Source organism: Phocoena phocoena, chromosome 1 (genome assembly GCF_963924675.1).
Source record: "Phocoena phocoena chromosome 1, mPhoPho1.1, whole genome shotgun sequence".
NCBI classification, from domain to species: Eukaryota; Metazoa; Chordata; class Mammalia; order Artiodactyla; family Phocoenidae; genus Phocoena; species Phocoena phocoena.
Window position 1 is genome coordinate 44,874,504 of NC_089219.1, and position 22,771 is coordinate 44,897,274.

At 53.4% G+C, this 22,771-nt stretch overlaps 1 protein-coding gene across 3 annotated transcripts in view; it reads right to left on the reverse strand.

The window, feature by feature from the left end:
• GLIS1 (GLIS family zinc finger 1) overlaps window positions 1-22,771 on the reverse strand; it is a 224,649-nt gene that overhangs the window by 69,957 nt on the left and 131,921 nt on the right. For 2 of the 3 annotated variants that reach the window (XM_065889192.1, XM_065889188.1), the window contains exons 2-3: window positions 18,205-18,382; window positions 13,067-13,949 (exon numbers count right to left, since the gene is read on the reverse strand). In XM_065889192.1, coding sequence (XP_065745264.1) covers window positions 13,067-13,949; window positions 18,205-18,382 — 1,061 coding nt within the window. Of the gene's footprint in view, window positions 1-9,902; window positions 9,927-13,066; window positions 13,950-18,204; window positions 18,383-22,771 lie in introns of all 3 variants that reach the window. The other variant, XM_065889187.1, reaches the window with a different exon arrangement.

A 22,771-nucleotide genomic window follows, 5' to 3' on the forward strand; every position in this document is an offset into this window, starting at 1 on the left:
GCTGGGCTCACTGCGGGGGCCACAGCGGGAGCAGAGCTGGCCTGACAAATACCACCATCCCCGCTGGGGTAAAAGCAGCACAGGTAGCTGCCCCCGAACCCCTCCCTTCCTCTGACCCCCGCACGCCTCCCCTAACCTGTGAGGTCACTGTCTCCCTGCACAAGAAGCCAGGGAAGTGAGGCAAAGGATGCCTTGGGCTTACGGTGCTAATTCTGGATAAAGCAAACCCCACCCCCGAACAGTGTAGGTTAAGTGCAAGGATCCATGCAAAGTCCAGATTACGTGGGATTGTTTTCGAGGAGTCACAGTAACTAATTAAGATGTCTTGACAGGCATTCTCTGGGCTGAGCTCAATGAAAACAGGGAGTGATCAGCTCATGATCAATTACAGAAAAACATGATGACACAGAGGACATCCTGGAGCAGTGGGTGGCCGTGGATTGGAACCCCAGCACTTAACTTCTCTGAGCCTCAGTCTCCTCATCTATAAAATGGGACAGTAATGCCAACATCAAAAGATTCACTGAGAAGACAAAGGGCTTAATCTGCTATCTGGAGAAGAGCACATACCTAAAATAATGCCACTTTCCCTCCTTCCTCACACTTTAAAGTAGCTGCTTTGGGGTAGTTTAATCATTTCCTCTGCTGCATTCTTGGCTATAATAGTCCTTTTGTTGTCAATTAATGCAAAATTGTACTCTCACTCTATCTCTGTGCCCATGGTCATAAAAACAGGATCTGTGGAGACTGAATTAATGATAAACAGCTGCAGCAGCAGCAGCAGCTAATTACAGAGCTTCTACTCTGTGGAGGGCTTGATTGTAAATTTCTCTCCAAGCGTGGGAATGTGGACAAGAACTCCTCCTCTCTAGGCCTCAGTTTCCAAATCCACAAACAGGATTGAGCCAGATGGTTTCCAAGGTGATGGTTTCTAAGCTCTTGTCTGGGTCTGACATTCCATGAGCTGGAGGACTTGGGGTGCAGACTCTCCTTTACCCTCATATTGCAGATTAAGGAGGGAGGGAAATCAAGGCGGGGATGGGGTAGGAGGAGTGAAGTAACACTGTGCACCGGGTGCTTGGCTGGGCTCCCTGGGCACACTACCCATCTAGCCTAACCCAGAAATGCCCCTCAGACAGCAACCCATGCAGTCCACACCACGGCCCTGTGAGTTTGCTGCAAAAACCTTCATTTTACAAGAAAAGACTCCTGATTCTCAGCCTGGGCCCTTCCCAGCACACTCCATCACTTCTGCCCCACTGAGTCCGGCTCTCCCCCTTTTCACTCAATCACATTCATTCAGGAAACAGTTGTCAATCACATACTGTTCAAGACCCTGGAAACGTGACAGGGAACAAAACATAAAAGGATCTAGACTTTATGCAGCTTACAGTTGAGTGGAGGGAACAGATCAGAGACAAACACACAGTGTTGGGTAGTATGAGGGGCAGAGAGTGGATGAAGATATTACATTGGACAGGTGGTCAGGGAAGGCCTCCTGGACGAGGTGACATGGACCCCCAGGAAAGCTCTCCATGGGCCTGAGTGAAGGGAGGTGGGGCTGGAGCAAGAGAATTCTGGTTGGAGGGGAGAGCCATGCAGAGCCTGAGGTGGGAATGAAGCTGGCATGTGTGAGGAATAGCCAGGAGCCAGTGTGGCTGGAGCAGAGCAAGAGAGGAGTATGGAAGGAACTGAGGTCAGAGAGCTCAGCAGAGGCCCACACCTGCCCCTTCCTTGTCCTTCACCTCTTTCCTCCTCCCCTAGGGCCCTGCCAGGAATGCAGAAAGGTAACTGTCTGAGTTCAAAGGATCTTAGGGATTCTGGAGTCCTTTCATTTTATGGATGAGAAAAGAGAGGCCCCATAGGGTCTGGTGACTCTCCCAGAGCCATAAGGCAGTCTGATGCAGAGCTGGGGAGGGAACTGAGCGCTGAGCCCTGGCCCACGCTGTCTCTACCCAGACTGCCGGAGTCAGGGTCAGGAAACCTAAGGGCTTGGGACTGATCAAAGTCCTTGTCACACACGTGAAGAAACTGAGGCCCAAGTCCAGGTGGCTGCGTGTGCATGAAGAAGGGGTCGGGGTGGGTAGAGGAGCTGCAGACTCTTGTTGGGCCGTGTGGGCCTTTGCACAAGCCAGGCTTCCTCTGGGCCTAACACCCATGGCAATCAATCATCAAGCTTTTCTAATGCACGTAAGGAGCTGTGATGTCTGAAACCCACCGCTGATTACAGCCTCCCTGGAGCCTGCTGGACAGTGCTGCCTGAACCCGATCCTGCTGGGAGGGAAGGTGATTCTGACACGTGTGGACTGAACAAGCTGCCAGCCATCTCCTCTGCGTGACCTCCAGGGGGGCTGCCTCCCCACCCTGGGCCTCGAGTCCCCATTTGTCAAAAGGTGCTGCAGGGCTTGGGAGCAGCATCAGATGAGATTCCCTGGAAGGTTCTTCCCCAGTGTGAACACAACACAAGCCAGCGTTCTCCAGAATTTGGGAGGCAGTGATGGTACAGGTGGAGGCAATGCAAGTCAGCTCTCAACATGGGGCCTGGCACATAGTAGGTACTCAACAGACTTTGCGGCTCTGCACAGCGGGACAAGCACTGCACTGGAAGGCAAGGGACCTGAGCTTTGGTTCTTTTGCTCTGTGATCTCTATGAGCCAAACCCTCTCTACGTGCCTCAGTTCCCACAGCAGCAAACAGCAAAAGTGCAAACACAGGCATTCGGACTTGTGGCCTCCACGAGGCCACCTCCTCTGGTCCTGGATACCTGGGGAGAAGCAATGGGAGCAGTTGGTGGGGGGGTGGGATCTTGGGGAAGTATTGGAGGCACAGCAGACTCATTTTTCTTCCTGGGGCCAAACTCTCTTGACTTCCCATTGCTATCATGTTCCTTGGCAACTAAACGTGGTCAGAAATGACCCCATAGGCCAAACTGACTCCCCAAATGAGGGATTCATCAGCAGATTCTGGGGAGCACAGACTTGTTAAATAGGGGAGCAGAAGGCAGCTGTGGGCAGTGGGAAGATGACGGAGCATGGAGCCAGGGACAGGAGGTGGAGTCCCAGATGTGACACCCAGCCAGGTAGCTTCCCCTCTGTGGATTTCAGCGAGCCCATTATAAAACAGGGATCCTGCCACTGCCCTGTGCATTCCCCGACCACAGGAACTACACCCATCAAAACTGCACCCCAGGGCCTGGTCATGCCCTGGGAAGCTACAAATGTTACTTTCAGCTCGAAAACCCTACACTTTCTGGCTCAGTACAACAAAGAGGCTGGCTCATGGAACATCAGCTGAACGCTCACAGGGCACTTGCCTTCCTCCATGCCCAGCAGAGACCAATATCCCCAAGAAACACACAGCCCAGGAGTACCACCCTCTCTGCTCTCCAAGGCTCATGCTCCCAGTGTGGCAGACTTATCAAGGGAGGCTTGGGGGGTACGTGCAGGAGGCAAGAGCAGGCTGCCCTCCATCAGGCGGCCACCTCCCAGCTGTTTGGGAATGGCCACTTGCAAGGCCATGAGTCTCAGTGATGGACTCTCATTTTATCATTACCCACGTCAGAAGAATGCATCTTGAGGGGGCAGCACTGCACAAGTCAGCGCTGTAATCACTTACAGACCACGGAGGCCCCAGTCCTGGCAGTGGAGGAAGATTTATTGTGGGGATGGACGGAAAACAAAGAACAGTTGTGCAAACTTTACGGAGCCACATTATGGGAAATGCCTTTCCCATTTCCCACTGGTAAATGTGCTGGATGCGGTTTCCAAAGGGGGACTGAGCCCCGGTACCCAATCAGGTACAGACACTGCGCTCAGCATGGCTCGCTGGGCTGAGCTGGCCTGGCCCGTGGTGCCCAGGCCTTGGCTGGCAGCCAGGTGCTGCTGTCTGCTCTGGTGGACCTGGGAAGAAGGCTCCTTCCTGGGCCTCTGCGTCCTCATCTGCCTACTGCTGCTCCCCCTTGCACGCATCCACCACACGACCAACATTCTAAATGTTAATGCTGATCGTGCCACTCCCCTGCTCAGAACCCTTCCACCGTTCTCTCCCTTGCCCTCAGAACAGAGTCCAAGCTCTTCATACTGGACTTCAAGGCCCTATAAGGTTCAATTCCAACTGCCATTTCTACTCCCAGCCCCCATGCACAGAACACACTCCAAGCACAAGAGGCTTCCTACGCTCCCCTCAAGGGCCAAGACTGTCTCATCTTTTGCATATGCTGTTCCCTTTCCTTGAAATGCCTTTCCTCATGGTCTGCACCTGGAAAGCTCCTACCCTCCCTTCAAAGCCCAGCTCTCATGACATCCTGGGGGAAGCCTTCTCCCTCCTCTGTGCCTCTGCAGCATTTGGTTAATTCCTTTGGCACCAGACCATTCCTCATTTGATGCTGCACCTCCTGCCTCTAGCATCAAACCTGGCACAGTATGGGTGTCAATAAAGCTGTGTTGAAAAGGTGGCAGAAGTGAGGGGGGAGACAGCACAGCTGAGCCCAAGGCACTCTCCCGAGGGAGGGGAGCAGGTAAGCTGAGTGTCCCGGGTCTTGGAGGTGACTGAGGCCATAGCGCTGGTGTGGCCCATCACCCCTTTAACGGATGAGGTCAGTCACTGCAGCAGGCCAAGTGAGGCGCGTGAAGCTGGCTCAGATAACCCATCTGCCATCCTGTGGAGACAGAGCCTATTAACGCTCAGTCATGAAGTTTACCATTTCCAGGATGTCCCTCTTAGAAAACATGTTCTGGACACTTTCTTCAAGTCACTGTTGATTTTATCTGACTTTCTCAGTCCAATAAGAGAATCATTTCAATTCCATTTACATTAAATTCAAAAGCTTTCTCTCCTTTTATTATTTTAAATTCAATTCAGAGGGCTGTGTTTTTTTTATCCTTAATTTTTTTCATATTCCATAAAGCAGTGTGGAGTTCACAAAACTTGGCCAGTGTTCCTGTACCCTCAAGTTTGGTGCTCCCAGGAATTCTCATCTCTATGAGAGCTCGGGTTTGATGACTCAAAAAAAAAAGAAAAAAAAGGAACAAGGGCTCCTGTTTTCAAGCATGGAGTATTTTGCCAGGCATGAGGTAAGTGCTCCATATACATGATCTCATTTAATTCTCACAACACTCTCCCTTTTACACAGACAGGAAACTGAGGCTCAAAGAGGTCTCACGGCTGGTTAAGGGTCAGAGCAGAGATTTGAACCCCGACAGTTATCCTATACCTTTAGCCATTGGTCCACCCTGGCTCGCCAAACTCTGGCTCAGAATTCAAATAAGATGGAGGGCGGGGAGTCAGGGATGGAGATGAGGTAGGGATGGGGAAGTGAATGGGAGTAGGAGGGATGGGGGATAGAGGTGGAAGGGAGAGGGGGGACGTATGGGGGCACTGTGAAGCAGAGAAGGAGGAAGCTAGAAGAGCTGCAGACAGAGGCCTAAAGGCCAAGCACTGCATTTGGGAGCATGTAGCTAAAAGGTTCTGTGCCTGATGGGAAACCCATCTGGGAGGGACATGCCTATGAGCGTGATTGTGTACTCTGGGGCCGGGTTACAGGCCGGAGCACTGGACTGGGAGATGGGGACTCAACTTGATCCCCTCTGCAGAGCTCTCTGCAGTTTGTGGACCACAGGTGTCCACCCCTCACAGAGACTCTTCTGGGGTGAGCATCAGAAGCCCTATTTTACAGATACATTAACGGAGGCTCAGGAGTGAAGTGACTTGTCCAAGGTGGCACAGTCAGTGAGCAGCAGAGCTGGGATGAGTCTCCAGCTCCACCTGTCTCCTTCCTCTCCTCTTTCCCAGGCAAGCCTTTTCCATCTGTGGCCTCAGTTTCCCCCTCTGTACAGTGGTGAGAGGGGGCCCTCAGGGCTCTGAGTTGAATGCAAAGCTGGAGTTCCCAGAAAGCCTCTCCTTATGAAGGTCCCTGAATTTGATTTTTAAAAACTGGGGGAGATAGGAAGGCATCCAGTGTAAGCCAAGATCTGTAGAGCTGGAACCTTGGCTTCAAGAGGGGAAAGGACATTAGCATCTGCTGAGCACCCAAGGAACACAGAGTGCTAGGCATTAATCCCATTGCACAGTTCAGGAAACTGAGGCTCAGCATAGCTAAGTGACCCATCCAAGGTCACATCATGGCAGAGCTGGGACTTACAACAGCCTTTTCTGTTCCTTTAGGGACGCTCATGACTGCATGGCCCCTATGCTTTTTAGACCCTCCCTCTTCTCCTTTCCTAATGCAAACTGCCCAGAGCAGTCAGACCATTTGTTGTGCACTCACTGTGTGCCAGGCAGTACGCAACATCTCATGTATAGTACCTCATTGAAGCCTCACAGCAGTTCTATTCCCTCCACTTTACAGGTAAGAAAACAGAGGCTTACAGAAATCAACTTACTTGCACACCAATCATAGGCTGCTAGGTAGAAAAGCCAGGTTTCAAATTAAGGCTTTCTTGCAGGAAAACTTCAAGCACCAGATTAGGGATGGATGTGACCATCTTTAAGGTCCCTCCATTCTTGTAACTTTATGGGAAATTGCTCTGGAGGGCAGTGTCTGGGCAACGTCACACAGTGTCGGAGCAGAGAGAGCAGATGGCCACTAGGGCAGAGCCTCTGTACTAGGGAGCAGACTCAACGCCTCTGCCTCCAAGGCCAGGCCAGGTGCCAAAAAGCATGTGGTCCCCAAGACACTCAGCCATACCAGGAACACTGTTATAAATGGGGCGACATGTGCTGGGAGAGCAGGACACACGGAGAAAAGGGGTGCCGAGGAGGGGACACTGGACTGGGTTGTGTGGGATGGTTAGGAGTTTGATGGGTTGGGAAAGGCATTCCAGGCAGAGGTATCAGCAAAAGCCAAGGCCCAGAGGAGGGACTTCAGTAAGGGTTGTTAATGAGGGCATATCTGGATGCAAACTAGATGGCTGCCTTTGCTCAAAAAGGTTTTCCTACCCAGTCCCTCCCGCCCCCGACCCCTAGAACGAGATGAGGCTCAGGCCCCTGTTTCCCAAGTGGGTGGGCTTGACCTGGGTGGAACAGCTTGGCCTCTATGGGCTCATGTACAGCAGGCTCCTCCAGGGCAAGGGGTTTAAAACCATATTCAATTTTGCAGCCTTTTAATCTTACAAGAAACCCCAGCCTCCAGAAACGGAGACTGTTTTCAGGTGACTTATTTATTTTTAAAAAGGTAAAATGTCTTATTCTTCATCCCATGAGTGTTCTCTCCTCTCATATAGGACAAAAGACCCATCATGTCAGCAGGGCAGGGACCTGCAGGCTCTCAAGATCATGGGGCGCTGGCTTGGGAAAAGTAGTTAAATGCAGACGTCTATCTGCTTCCCTGCTCCATCAGGGCTCCACAGGGCCAGGCTGGCTTTGATTCCCTTCTGTGACCCCATGGCCCACCAGGGCCTGGCACACAGGAGGCGCTTGGTGTCAGCTTGCCCAATAAGTTTCAGATCTGGGTGTTCTCTCGACATTTGCAAGCAGACTGATGATTCTCTGCCTGGGAGGTGGCTTGGGGTCATGGCTAGCACACAGTCCTTGGAGTCAGGCTGAGACCTGGGTTCAAATTTGACCCCATGATGCACTTGGACATGAACTGGACTAACCTTTCCCCATCTGTAAAATGGGGATAATTTCAGTCCCCAGGAAGTGTTCTGAGCGCTGAGATCACACACGTGTGGAAGCCCTCAATACTGAAAAACACCCAATGAGTATTTCCATAACGTTCCTGTCCCCCTTGACTGACTCAAACAAGATTGAGCAGCCAGGCTCAAATCCTCGGCTCCTGGCTTCCCTCCCTCCCTCCATCATCCAGCAATAAGATGGCAAGATTCAAGGGCAGAATCCTTCCCATGGCGCTAGAAGTCTCACATCACATCATCTTTGTCTCTGGACCCCCGACTCCTGGCACACAGGAGAGGCTGCTGTCCCTCCAGTGAGGCAAGTGTCTCAAGGGGAGGATTATTCCCTCAGTTGAGGGTCACTTTCCCATAGTCTAACTTCCCCAAATTTTGGTTACCGGCCCCTTCAGGAACCCCCCTGCCCACTGAAGCTGCCCCATTTGCTGTGCCATCCTAGACCCCCATCCTCTCAGGACCTGTCTTCCCCATGCCCTCTCCCTACGTGATGAGGATGGACTGGTAAAGCCACCAGCTCAGACATCTCGAACTCCCAGATAATTCCCTGGGATGAGCCTGAGATGTTGAGATGAGTCAGGGGTGTCAGCTGGCCTGGTAATGTGCCCAACCCACCAGGCTGGTCTCAGGACATGGGGGCCGGAAGGAGCAGATGTCCTGGGACCCCACACACTGTGATGTGAGACGCACAGAGGGCTCTACTCTGCTGAATAGAGAAGCTGGGCAAAGGCGGCTGGTAGAGGGCAGTGTGGCCTGTGGAATGGTCCAGGCAGCTGTGCCTGGTGATACAGGGCAGGCCATTGCGTCTCTGAATGTGAGTTTCTTCTTCTGTAAAATGGGCATGGTAATCCCTAGCTGGAGAGAGACTGTCTCAGAATATGTTAGGTCTCTTCTCCCTCAGGACTTCCCATAAGATGCTATCCCGGACCCCCTGTCAAGCCTCCCTCTGAGGTATATCCCTGGTCCCAGGTCCAGTGGCACCTAGGACAGACTGGGCGGGGTGAGGGATGGGGACCAATGGTCAGTGCGGCTGCAGCTCTCAGAGGAACCCGGGCAGGATGTTAAGTCCAGCCTCAAGGCTCCAGCCGTGCATCAGAACTTGGAGGGCAGGGACTAGAGCCTCCTCCCTGTGCCTCTGCCCTGGCTCCTCCTTCTTACCCCGAACAGCCACTGTCTGGCGCCGAGCAGGGGCTCTGCATCGCTGGCAGACACCTGACCACAAGGCCACCAGCACGTGTGATAGCTCTGCCCACCTCACCAACAGCAGAGGCTGCAGCAGTTAGCTGACCTCAAGTCCAGGTTCCACTCCTGACAGGTTCTTTTGAGCCTCAGGTTCCTCATTTGTAAAACAGCTGTCAAAGATCCTGTCCTAACTCCTAGGGCTAATGTATGAATCTCCTAAGACCATCAGTGTGAAGAGTGTGACTGGGGAGGATGAGAATTAACTAAGCAGTTCCCTATGTCATCTCTTTTAATCCTAATAACGACAGTCCTAAAAGGTAGGTACTATTATCACCCCGTTTTACAATTGAGTATGCTATGGTTCAGAAAGGTTAAGTCACCTGCCTGCGGTCACACAGCTGGTAAGTGGCAGGGCCCGAGGTCGGTGTGACTCCAGACTTGGGCTTTCACCTGCCTTTTACACCTTCATGCTGAGCTCACAGCTTTGGTCAAGCTCTTCACAAAAGTCAGGGGTTGTTGTCATGATTATTTCATAAAACCCAAGGTTATAAGAAGTTTTCCTCTTTCTCCTCTGCCTGTCTTTTTCTCGATGTGGACAAATGCAAACTCAGAGTCTGTTAATTTCTGCAGTCTCAGACAATCAGAATTCCAACCGTCTGAGAGAGCCAACCTAAGAAAGCAAGAAAGTAATCTTTTCAAAGTTAACGTCTTCGAGGCGTCGCGTCAGTATTTGGGTTGGACGTAACCTTGCTATCGTAACACAGATGAAACCCCAAATATAATAAGGCTAAGACAACTCCGACAATGTAAGAAACATAACAGGATATTGCAAAGAGATTAGGGAGCTTCCGCTGGACGGCGTGGAAGGGCTGTGGAAAGGGCAGGGTGGGGGGCGGGCGGTGCACCCTGTGGGCCAGTGAGGCGAGTCCTGGGTCCCCGGCTGAGCCTGAGGATGAACGGCCTGGGCAGAGGGGAGCTGGGCTCCTCCAGGCACCTCTAGGCCTGCCCGGTGCGGAAGCAGAGGCTCCGCAGGCTAAATGTGAACCAGCTGCGAGGATGGGAGTGTTACAGTTGGACGGGGCGGGGAAGGCTTACCTCATGAAAGAACCGTGGAAACGGCTGCTGGAAAGATAATAAAAGGATTAACTGCTATTTTAGTGGGCCATTTACTCTGCAATCAAAGTGTCTCATCTATTTCCTGTTCTCCAGAGGCTCCGGGTCCAAAATTCCTTTGTCTATTACAGCACATGGTAGCAGAGGCCTGTCATGAGAAATTAATAATTTTACAGGGAAGGGAGATTGTATTTATCTGGGGTGCGGGTTAGGGCCCGCCCCTTCCCCTGGGTTACCTACTGCACCAGCCTTGCAGGAAGGGGGAGCACCCCCACTGCGGACACGGCGGAGCTCAGAGCTCTCTGCTACCATCTCCAGAGGATGGCACCCGGCAGGGCTGGTACCTGGACCCCAGAGAATAATCAGTTTAACAGGAGAAGATATACACGAACAAGAGCATCACGGCTTAGAAAGATGTGAGTTCAACTTCCACTCCAATGGTTACTAGCCGTGTAACCCTGGGCAAGTTATTTTTATCGTTGTTATCAATACTATTATTACTATCATGATTATTAGCCTCTATTATTATTGTCGTTATGGTTTGTCTCTAACTAGCTGTGTGGCCTGGGGTAAATTATGCCGTCTCTCTGAGCCTCAGTTTCCTCATCTGTAAAATGGGGACTAATAGTATCTGCCCCACAGGGTTGTTGTGAGGACCACATGGAGTATGAGGACAATGGGCTTAGAATAGCCCCCGCATACAGTCAGCACTCAGGAGCTGCTTGCTGGTGTTATTACCATAATCCTAACCCCCCTAAGAGGCAAGATGAAGTGTTCTCACAGCAGCAGGTGGAAGGCCAGCTGGACCCTACTGACCCCCAATGTGGGGTTTGTTTCTTCGTCTATAAAAACCCTTGGTTTTACAGGACTCTTGTAAAGATTAAACGCAGCCATGGGTAAGTACAGACATGGCTTGAACATCACCTCCTGTATGAAGCCCTTTTAGATCTCTCCTCCCTGGGCCGATGCAAACTCCATCCCAGACCCTGTCACTCATCTCCACACCCATCTCCCACGCATCTCTGACTGTGAGTGCCCTCAAAGATCTTGGCAGGTCCAGGTCTGTCTCCAGAGCCAGGTGTAAGCCAGTGTTCTGTGGAATCTGCTGAACCAAAAGAGATTCTGGCAGGCTGGCCCCAGAGAAGAAACCCTACAGAGAGATCCTGAGACCGCTCTGAGTGATTTGAGCCTCTGTGACCCACTCACTGGGCATCAATTTCCCAACTTGGAAAATGGACAGGGAAGGCCTAGATCATCTCCAAGGTCCCTCATGTCTAACACAGAAACTCCTGGATGCCGTGATTCTACACGGGAGCCTGAGTGAGAGAAGGCCACTGACCACGCCACACCAGGGTTCAGGCCAGGCAGCCTCTTCGAGGACCCTGCGTACACCACTGGGATCACCCCAGGAGAGAAGACATGAAGGAGAACTGTAGCCCGGCAGCTGTCAACTGCAGGATTTCAGAGAGAGACAGGACTGTCTGCGGCCCAGGAGTCTTACCCTGCGATGTCCGCTGGGCATCTCCTTCCAGGCAGGGGCGTGCCCTCCCACAAGGCACATGTCACAACACCCCAAAGGAATGGGGGTGTCGCCAGGAATCGGCCCAGCCACCAGTTCTGCCTCCAGCACACTCTCGGTCCAAAGACATACGATACAGTCAGCTTCTCAGCCTGCTCACTCCAGCCTCTCCCCACAACCCCAGCATGCCAACCCTGACCCTCACTTGTCTGCAAAGTGAATTTCTTCTCATCCTCAAGACCCAGCCTCCTCAAAGCTGAATAAGCTGGTTGAGTGGGTACCCAGCTCACAGCTCCACAAGGAGATGTGCCCCAAGGGCGAACATCTGGTCCCAGGAGGATGGAGTTTATGCCGCTGGTTGCCCCTCCCTGGTCCTGCAAATGCTACCCTACACTTTGAGCAGGGACAGAGGTGCACCTCTCCCCAAGCTGCACCCATTCCCAGACTGAGTTCTCCATGAGGCAGGGCCCAGTGACAGCACACAAGTGTTGGAAGAACTCAACTTTGGCTACAACACTGGCCCTGAAGACCAGACACACTGCCTCCTTCCTCTGCCATACCCAAGCCCCAGCAGCTGGGAAGACGGAGCTGGGCCTTGGTGGCTCCATCAGCCCTTCCAACCCCAGGCAGGTGCCTGTTCTGGTGGGCTGGCTGGGCCCTGTGGGTAGGGACAGTGGCTTGGCTAAAGATATCAGGGACTGGGCTTCCCTGGTGGTGCAGTGGTTGGGAGTCTGCCTGCTGATGCAGGGGACACGGGTTCGTGCCCTGGTCCGGGAGGGTCCCACGTGCCGCGGAGCGGCTGGGCCCGTGGGCCATGGCCGCTGGGCCTGCGCGTCCGGAGCCTGTGCTCCATGACAGGAGGGGCCCCAATAGTGAGAGGCCCGTGTACTGCAAAAAAAAAAAAAGATATCAGGGACTAAGACTAAATTTCTAACCTCTGATACAGATTTCCACCACAGTGAGAGCAGAACATGCAAATGACCACTTAGAAGGGCTGGAGGCCTGGGTGCCTATATTTTGTGTGTGTGTGTGTGTGTGTGTGTGTGTGTGTGTGTGTGTGTGTCTCCCTGGAAAGCTTAGTTTCAACCTCAGCCAGAACACTGCTGGTGCTATCCAGGTCCTTATCTGCTAACCCTTGGCCTTACCCCAAAGCCTACCCTGGGTACCCACAGCTCTCAAGCCAAATGTCTGTGAGCACCCAGTGCTCCCTGGAGGAAATCAAGCCTGTGGCTGCTCCAGGAGGCCCCAGAGTCTCCCTGGGAAGGACTCCAGGTGAAGAGCCAGTGCTGGGGGAGAGCGTACTCTCCATGACTCACCTGGCCATCGGCAGGTGTGACACTGAGCATTTGTATGTAAGAGAGAAGGCTGGCCGAGCTGCTTTGACCTCAGAGCACGTGTGTCACCACCTGAACGAGTGTGTGTGACACCAGGCCATGGAGGGTGGAGGATCGGGTACCTGGCCCTCTGCCAAGGTCCCCAGTGACAGGGCACTGACCACTGTGACCTGTGGCCACATCCCAGCAGCCCCCAGGGTGAGGAGCCTAGGCAGGGCTCTCCCAGGGCAGTGAGGTGGGTGCTGCTCTGCTGGGGGTGGCGGGGGCACAGCCCGGCGGCTGTGGGAACTCACCATGCACTTGTTGGGCTTCTCGCCCGAGTGCACCCTCATGTGGATGAGCAGCTTGTAGCGGGCATTGAAGGGCTTGTAGCGGCGCACGCACCCCGCCCAGAAGCAGGTGAAGTCCTCGCCCTTGCGCTGGTCGATGTGGCTCTTCTCAATGTGCCGCACCAGCTCCTCCTGCTGCTCGTAGGCTGCACAGCAGTCCACCCAACGGCACGCCTGCCGCCCAGCCACGCCCCTGCCCGCCAGGCCCAGCCCCAGGCCTCCAAGGCCCGGGCCAGGCGGCAGCTGAGACAGGGGGTAGGGGGGTGGCAGGCCCTGCTGGTGAGGCCCGAAGAGCTCTGAGAACTCGTCCGCGGGCTCCTGCTTCAGGAAGCCGGCCTTCCGGCAGGCTTCAAGTTGCAAACTGCCCTCGTGGCTCTCGGTGGACGCAGGGCTGGGCCGGGCCCTCTTGGGAGGGCCCCCCGGGTCTCCCGGCAGAGGGGGGCTCCGGAGTCCATTTACGCAGGTGACCAGAGCTGTCTGGGAGGAGCGGATGATGGAGGTGATGTCGGAGGAGGCGCAGGGCGAGGCGGAGGCTGAGGATGCGGGGGGCAGGCCCAAGAGGCAGCAGCGCTTCAGGCCACCCTCGGGCAGGTGGGCCTCAGGTGGGGGGCCCAGGCTAGAGCTGGGTTCACTGCCCAGAAGGTAGCAGGAAGGTGCGGGGTTGGCGAGGCCTCGGCCCGATAGGTCCAGGTCTGTGTGCAGGCCCGTGGCTGGCGGGGCCCGGCAGTGGGCAGACAGGGGTGCGCGAGCTTCCGTCATGGCCCGGTAGTCAGGCAGGGACTCCTGCTTGATGTGCTGTGTGGCCGGGAGGCCTCCGTTCACATAGGTGGCCTGGGGCCTGGGCGACCTGGAAGACAGTGCACAGGGGTCATGAGAGGGTGGGCACTCCACAGTGGGGAGGTCCAGGCAGGGGACGGTGGGGAGCCTGAGGACCGAGGGGCGGAGAAGCCCAGAGCAAGAGAGGGAGGCTGAGGGCTGGCAGCAGAAAGACCAGGACTGGTTGCCCGGTCAGCAGGGAAGAATGTGGAGGGAGAAGGGGAGAGAGAGGAAGAGGAGGGGGCTGGGAAGAGGTTCAAGAGACATGAATGTGCCCAGGAGGATGCCAGAAAGGAGCGCATTTCATCCTTTTATTAACTCCAGCCCACCCTCTCCAGCGAAAGTGCTATCCGTCCTGCCACTGAGGCCTCCCCGGGTCTGCCCTGTCCCCCTCCCGTGACCTTCTAGTGACTTCTGGAGGAAGAAGGCTGATGGCTCTTTGAGGGACACCAGGTCCAGTTTGTTTTAAATTCTGCTTACTTGTCCCTTAAATCTCTCTTAATTCTTGTAATCTTTCTTAATTTCTAAAAATGTGATGTTTTGCCCCAAGCAATCTGTTCTTTCCACTGTGAACGTCAGCGGGTGGGGTTTGAATCACAATCACAGTGATGGGTCATCCTAGGAAAAACTGAGGAAAAGTTTCTTGGGGGGAATGTGCAGAATTTCAAGGTCATGAATGTACAAAATGAAGCTGGAGGCAGGCAGGCCAGGTGGCGCAGCAAGAGACCTGGGTTAACATCTCTTAACCCTCAGGTCTCAGCCACTCGCAGCTCAGCGGACCTTACTTAGCAACGTGGTCTGGGCCTCTCCCTGTAGCCCAGCTACGGGAGAATGGTTCTCCTGAGGGTGAGGACGGTGATGGGCAGGACCCAGCTGGCCAAGATGCTATCATCATCACACATGTGGTACATGCATTCCTAGAAGGGGCCTCTCCCAAATGTGGGACAAATAAGTGCAGAAAGAGATATCAGGGCCTGCCGGTCATCAGAGGACTCTGGGAAGGGAAGAGACCAGCAAGGTGACAGTGGGCTCAGGGTCCGGGAAGCCCCAGGAGCTGGCTGGGCAGAACAGGAGGCCTGCTTATGTGCCCAAAGTCTGACTAGGATACCCCACGTGCCCTCATACCTGTCCCCATCCGAGCCTCAGTCTTCTCACCTGTGAAATAAGGACTAACCCTCCCTACCTCAGAGGGAGGCTGCCAGGATCAAGGGAGGAAACAGATGCTGTGACAGCCCTCTGGGAAGAGGACAGCAGGGTGAATGGTGCAATCAGCACTGCCATCATGAACACTGCCGTCCTGGGGCTCTTTGCAGCCGGGGGTTGTGGCGCCATCACCTGTCCCTCTGCTTCCCAGCATGGCCCTGTAGCCCCAGCCCCTCCCTCTCGGGCTCCCTGCAGCTGTGGCATCCTCCGCTCCAGCCCTGAGGTGGAAGGGAGGGGACAGGACAGGGGAGAAGGAAAGTCAGAGCCCGGAGCCCTCCGAGAGCACCAGCTCCAACCCCATCGCTACCAAGAGGGCACAGGGCTCACCGCAGTCACAAGCAGCAAACCAGCAGCAGGGCTGGGACCAGAACCCAGGCTCCCCTTCTCCCTCCCAGGTGTGGAGTTCTCCTGTGTAGACCTAACCTGAAGTGCTCCCTGGATAGGAGGCTGGGGGAGGGGCTCTTCTTCTGTTCGGTTCTCAACTACACTTGAACAATTCTCTGCCTCACTCCCCAGAGGCCTCTCTTCCCTCCCAGGAACTCTGCTGTCCGGAGCATGGTCACGAGGTGGGATCAGAAGGAGAAAACACATACCCCCCCATCTCCAGGGCTGGGGATCCTGGCCCACTACTGCCAGCAGAAAGCTCCGAGGGGCTTAAAGATCGGATTTGAAGCTGTGACTTTGTGAAGCTGAAAAAAAAATAAGTGCGCAGCTGTTCCTTGCGTGGTCATGATCCTGGGCCCGGCAGAGGTGGGCACGGATGGGGAAGGGCAGCCAGGTAAGCATCTGTTTGAAGCAACTGCTTTAAAAACAGCACCAGCTTAAAGCAACCAACACCAGAAGAGAACAGCTGTGGTGTTCTGTGACTGAAGTTACCTGAATAATCAACAGCAAAACCTCGAATGGCATCCGGCAGGGACGGGGCAGCTCAGGCCTTAGGGTTTCCTGGCTCCGAATGCCAGCTAAGGCAGCCCCTCCCCTTGCCCTCAGTGTCCCTGTGAGGCCGGGCAGTGGTTCTGGCCCTGCTCTGCCGCTGAGCCCTGTACACCCCAGGCAAATCCCATCACATCTCTAGAAATTGAGAGTATGGTCCCTAGAAAAAGTGGACAACTCCAGGCGCTTTCCCAGGGGCCGTCTCATGAATCCTAACAGTGTAACGGTGCATGGTAGCTGAAGGCATGGCCAAGTTCTTCAAGGGAGAGACTACTATCTGTTTGACACTTTTGAAAACTAAAGCAACTTGCCCAAGCCCTCAGAGGCAGGCAGTGATAGAGCAGGAATGTGAACCTGGATCCGTTTGAATCAGAGGGAGCCGTATGAACGGACAGACCCCAAACACAAGGCAATCTGGCGGGAGGGAGAAGGCATAGAACCCAACTGGGTATGGGAGAGGGGCTGGGGCCCTCTGTTTCCTTAGGAAAATGAGGGAGTTTGGGAGAGCCAGATCAGCAGCAGAGGTGGCAGCAACTCAGACTGATGCTGGCATAGGGTTCTGGGTACAGACTCTCCTGTACCCTGTCAAATGACATTCAAAACGACAAATGATGTTTCTGATCGTCTCTACCAAAAGAGAAGAGAAAACAAAAATCCACTTCCTCAGCTTTCGCTAGGTTACTGTAGCTTCTGCCAGGAGATAGAATTTCACTGGAGAAACTGGATGCTGCCAGGGGGGCCTCAGTGAACAATCGAGCAGATGAATGCATTTGACTGTCACCAAACAATGCACAGCTCCAAGTCTAAACGATGCTTGCTGAACTCCTCTTCATGTACTTGATTGTGTCCCCCTAAAATTCACAGGTTGAAGCCCTAAACCCCTTTGTGACTGGATTTGGAGGTAGGGCCTTCAGGGAGGTAATTAAGGTTAAATGAGGTCATAGGGTGGGCCCTGATCCAACCAGACTGGAGTCCTTGGAAGAAGAAAAGACACCAGGGGTGTGCACACCGAGAAAAGACCATGTGAGGACACAGCAAGTGAGAAGGTGGCCATCTGCAAGCCAAGGAGAGAGCTCTCAGGAGAAACCAAACCTGAGACACCTTGATCTTGGACTTCCAACTTCCCTAACTGTGAGGAAATACATGTCTGTTGTTTAAGCCACCCAACCTGAGGTGTTTTGTTATGGCAAAGCCCAAGCAGACTAACACACTCCTGTAAATCAGAAGTCTCACTAAGACCAAAGAAAGCCACAGGGAATCTACATCCTCAAAGAAAAATGGTTCCATGTAGCATCTTGCTAATTAATTAGTAATATCTCCCACCATGGAGCTCCCACTGCAAAGTAAACTCTGTCGGGGAGATCTCTGCTTCCTTCACCAAGGCACCCACCCCTGATGAATGACTGGTGAAGGAACCAATTGCAAACAGGCAACTGGGCCAGTTTTTAGACTCTGTGATCTGTGAGACAGGCCCCAGGCCAGCAGCCCCAGGCACTGGCTCAGGGCCCTAGGGCTGAGCAGGTGGATGCAGAGGCTTGTCTGTGGTTGGCCTCTGCCTGTCCGCAAACCAGAGGGCACAGAGGCATGGCTTGGATCCTGGGAGAAGCTGCAGGAGGCAGAGTTCAGCCCCATATGCAATCTGTCAGAACATCTGTCCAGAGGTGAACATGCACCAGCACTGAATGATGGTTACCTGGCAGAGTTCTATGGGGTGATGGCTTCCTGGGGCAGGAGACGCCTGGGTGGAGGAATCCCTCTCAGCTCCCAGAGCAGTCCAGGGTTCCTCACTACAGCATGCGTGAACCCTGAGCTGGGTCTTCCCTCCCCAACCTCTCCCCCCATCCTCTGAATCTTTTTCTTCTTCTGAAATGACTGATTCTCTGTAAAGTCAGCTCAGCTTCTGCAACAGGGAAACACACCTCAATAAAGCCACTCCTGTCTCTCATGGGGCCTTGCAATGGGGCCAGAGCCTAGACCAAGCGGCCATCCATGTGCTACTGGGCTCCGGCTGGTCTCTGGTCCTCCTGTGCCTCAGTTTCCCTGTGTGTCCCACGAGCCAGGCAGACCAGGTGAGGTCTGGAGGCCCTAGATCTGCAGCTTCCGGCTACCGTCCACAGAAGGCAGCTGATGCGTGGGGTCGGAGCACATACCTGCTGGGGTGGGGGAAATGCAGCAGCCTCTCACAGGCTGAGGGGTGGCCCCGGGGTGGTGGGCTTCCTGCAGGGAGAAACAGGCCCTGGCGGCAGGGGGGGCCAGGGCCTTCAGCAAGGTCCAGGTCCAGTAGACTCTTCTCCGAGCCCGGAGTGCAGTGGCCGTAGCTCCCGTTCACTATGCAGAGAGAGACAGGAAAAGGAGACAAAGTGAGTGAGGATGGCCTGCAGAGGGCAGTCACTGGGGTACCAGGTGGGACAGAGTGCCCTTGAGAAACACTAACTGAACCCTTGCCGCATTCCAGGCACTGGGGACACCTATTAATTCCCATAATCACCAGCAGGATCAATAATAAAATCCCCAGTTCTCAGATGCAGATGCTGAGCTCCAGTGGGTAACTGATCTTTACACAAACACAGAGCACTTACAACATACCAGACACTCTCCGGGTGCAGGAAACATGGTGAGCTAGACACACACTCCTGCCTCTTGGAGCTTACAAGCTATGATCCTGGCACTCATTTGACAAGATGCAAGGCCATGGCTGGGGCTGGCTGCCCAGCAGGCCAGGTAAGCATCACTAACATCTGTAGGTCAAGGAGGAGGTGCTCACTAAACAGCATGTGTTCTTCTTATCACTGAAGCTGAATCCACGTTGTTTTCCAAATTGCATTACCCCATAGAAGCACAGGATACAGTTATTCACGCCTCTGTGTCCTCCACGGTTCTTTGACAGCCTAACTATCATATGCCCAGCCGTGCCCCACTCCTGGGACTTTTAGGAAGACAAACTGAGGCAGACGTGCCTCAATTAGTCTTGAAATCTATATAAAGCCCTTGAAAGCCCTTAAAAACTATATAAAGTATAACAAAAATGTTAGACATGGTTGTTATAAGCCACTTGCCCTCTCTGGGCCTCAGTTTTCTCGTCTATAGTGTGAGGAGGGTTAATCCGAAGACTATCTTCTCGGGCTTTCTGCCCAGTCACTTGGCAGGGTTATGCTAAGGAGGAAAGGGCTTTGGGGCCTGATGGGCCCAGTGGGAGCCCCTACTGCCCCCAACCAAGTCTGTGACTCGGACAGGTCCCTTCCAGAGGCTGAGTCCCCCTGTGTCAAATGGGGATAGCCACACCAGTTCTCCAGAGATGCTGTGAGGTGTTGAGAGCTGAGGTGCAGAGCCCTAGCCAAGTGCAGGTGCCTAGTAGGTGGTGCACCTGGAGTGGAAAGTGCTCGTATTGTCAAAGAGCACTTTGAAGAGTATAAAGTGTCTGACAGATGCAATAAAACATTATTAACAGGCCCAAGGACTGTCCAGGGACTGTCAACACTGAGCGAGATAAACCATTAAGATGAGAAAAGAGCTGACACCAGTACACGATCAGCCCTGAAGCTAAGCAGGATGTGCAGGCCCTGACTCCACTGCCTCACTGGGGCCTCCTGCAGCCCTCATAGGGAGAGATCAGTATTATGCCCATTGTACAGAGAAGAGAGCAGAGGCTCAGGAAGGCTAAACTACTCACCCAAGATCACACAGCTAGTAAGAGTCTGGGCTGGATCTCTGGCTCAGGTCCATCAGACCCAAACCCATGTCTTAATCACTATGTAATAAAAAGTGACCTCTTAGGAAGACAGAAGTCCAACCTCATCCTCAAGGATCCGGCTCCCCCAACCCTAATTCTAGCTTTACCCCACCCCCAGGCAGCCCCTTCACAGAAGGTCAGACGCTCAGTGCTTACTCGCCACGTGCCCAAAGCTCCGAACAGGCACTAGGCATTCACCTGCCGAGCACTTTACAGTTTGCAGATGAGAATGCCATGCTCTCAAGGTCCCAGGGCAGGTGACAAGTCTCCAGACAAGTACTTCCTCAGAAGTGGACCTCTGGTCCCCTTCCCAGGCCAAGCACTGGGCCAATGTCCTGCTGTGAGGAACGCTCACTCCTGCTGGTTTGGGCTGCTGCTTGGCCAGCCCCTCACAAGCTTATTTTTTAATAACTTGGTTGTTTTTTAATTAAAAAGAAATCCCTGGTAACAAATGTGAATGGCCTGAGTTAATGAGAGCCGGCTGCCGCTCATTTAACTCCTCCTCTGCAAGGCGGTCTCTGCCTTTTCCAAATTGTTTCTGCTTGTGATTTTATTGTCCCATTGAGGCAAACCCTGGGACTGGGCCTGAGAAAACTGTGGATGATTTTACGACCGTTAATAGCATTTGGCGCAAAAAGAGCTTCATCACCACATGGGGCTGTTCTGCCAGGGTCTTTCTTCCAGCGTCTTTGGGTCAGGGACATGGTTCCAAGCTTCTTTCAAGGACCCACGAGGCCCGTTGGGGACCTCTGGGTTACCTACCCCTCCTTCCCACAGGAGGATGTATGGAGAGATGGAAGGCGGGGACCCAGAAAGGCGCCAGGGAGCCCAGCATATATCAAGCCCTATTCATCAGCCCTTCCTATTTGATCAACAGGAACATTTGATTCCTTTAAGTGTCCATCCCTGTGAGGTGGGCTCATTACAGCCACTTTCCAGATGAGAAAAGTTGAAGTTTGGAGAGATTAGGTGCCTTCCACCAGGCTCTGGAGTCTATAAGACGCGGGGCCACAATTCAAACTCAGATCTCTCACACTTCAAAGCTCAAGTCCTGTCCTGCTGCCTCTCAGCCAAATGATGAACGACTGGGGACCCCCAAACAAGCATCCACAACTTTGACTCCAATAAGATCATGTTGGGGAGCCTTTGGGGAAGTCAAAGTGCAACCATTACAATGACTGCTAAACTTCAATCTTTGCAACAACTCTGCCAGGTGGTAAGACCACTCCATCTCAGATGAGCATACGAAGGCTCAGAGAAATTTAGCGCATTACCCAAGGTCAAACAGGGAGTAAGGGGTTCAGTTGGGATGCAAACTCATCACCTCTGGGGGAAGAAACAGTCATTACCAGACAAACAATTGGGGACTATTGGCTTCTTTTCCACTGGATACAGTAAGAAGTTTTCCTACAATAAATAAACACACAGCTTTGGGAAGGAGGGAGGAAGGAGTCCCTCGGGTCACAGTTTGGCACTGCTCGGGGATCCAAGCCCATTCAAGCCCTTGTCTTATGTGACTCTCACAGCACCCTGATGAAAGCATTGCCCTCCCCGCCTCACAGAGGGAAGTACATGAGCACCAGAGCTGGCAAGTGGCCACCCAAGGTCACATGGCAATTGCTGGCATAGCTGAGTCCAAACCCAGCTCTCCCAAAACCCATGCTGGACTCTGCTCCAGGCCACCTGCTTTCTCAAAGCCTGGAAATTAAACCAGAGGCTTTGTCCCAGCGATGCTGTCACCACTGGAAAGATGTGGCTACAGTCACTCTTCAACCCTGGGCCCTCCCACTGCCTTCCTGCCCATTGACATCTTGCCTCTCTGTCCCCAAGGGCATCACAGGACTCACCCTGGCTTACTCTCTGTCTCCAGGGAGAAGGGATGGTGTCTTTCTCTGGGAAGGCAGGGGAATGAGAGGGGCATGTCAGCCCCGCTGCCCTGAGGCAGGCTGGGGGGGCCCTGAAAAGGGACTGGCACCCAGCAGCCATGCCTCCCTCTGTGCCACAGGGGGCCACGAGCAGACCCTGGACCTGACTCTCCCCACATACATCAAGCTTCTTTGGAGGCTTGGAGGATGAGAAGGTCCTCTGTTCATTTTTACAGATTGATGAGAAAAAACCTAGAATGTCAGGGCTGGGACTGAGTGACTATTTCATTAATAGATGAAGAAACTGGGGCTCAGAGAGGGAAAGACTCTGCTTTAATCACACAGCAAATCCATAGCAGAACCTGGACTGGCACCCCCAGGGCTAGGTAAGAGTTCGGTTTAGTTTCCTCTTCAAGCCTCAGTTTTCTCGTTTGTAAAATGGTGCTAACACCTACCTTACAAGGTTGTGGTGACAATTAAGTGAAATTACAAACACAATGCATTTGGCATGGTGCCTACCTCACAGCAAGCACTCGAAAAGTTATGATGATCATAATGATAATTACTTCTTCTTTTTATCCTTGAATTCAGGATGGGGCTGGGAGGCAGGGCCTGTATGAGAAGTATTCTATCCCCAAGAAGGTCAGGTCTGGATGACCCTGAGGCCAGGCTCAGGAGGACAAGCCCCCAAGTCTCAGGGGTCACCAAATGCAGAACTGGGCAGCCTGAATGAGGTCACAGCCAGCAAATCCAAAGCAAATGGCTCCAGTTACACACCACAGAGCTTTGCAAATTACCGTAATGACTTGGCTATAAAGTGATTACCACATATAAGGTGACTCCCCACAGGAATTTTAATTTACACTGAAAACTGCCAAGTCTGCATGAGAGGGACAATGATGCATTCAGCATCTCGGGCCCAGATGCCGCCTCCTTGCTGTCCCAGAAGCAGCCATTGGCTGGATCTAGGAAGGCCTACATGATGACTGCTCCTCATTCATGGACAAGCAGAATTTTAGTGCTCGCCAGGTGCCAGGCTGGTGACAGGGTACTGCACTTTACAGTCAAAACATTTCATAGCCATCGCCTATAAGCTTTGCTACAACCGTCAGAAATTGGCCA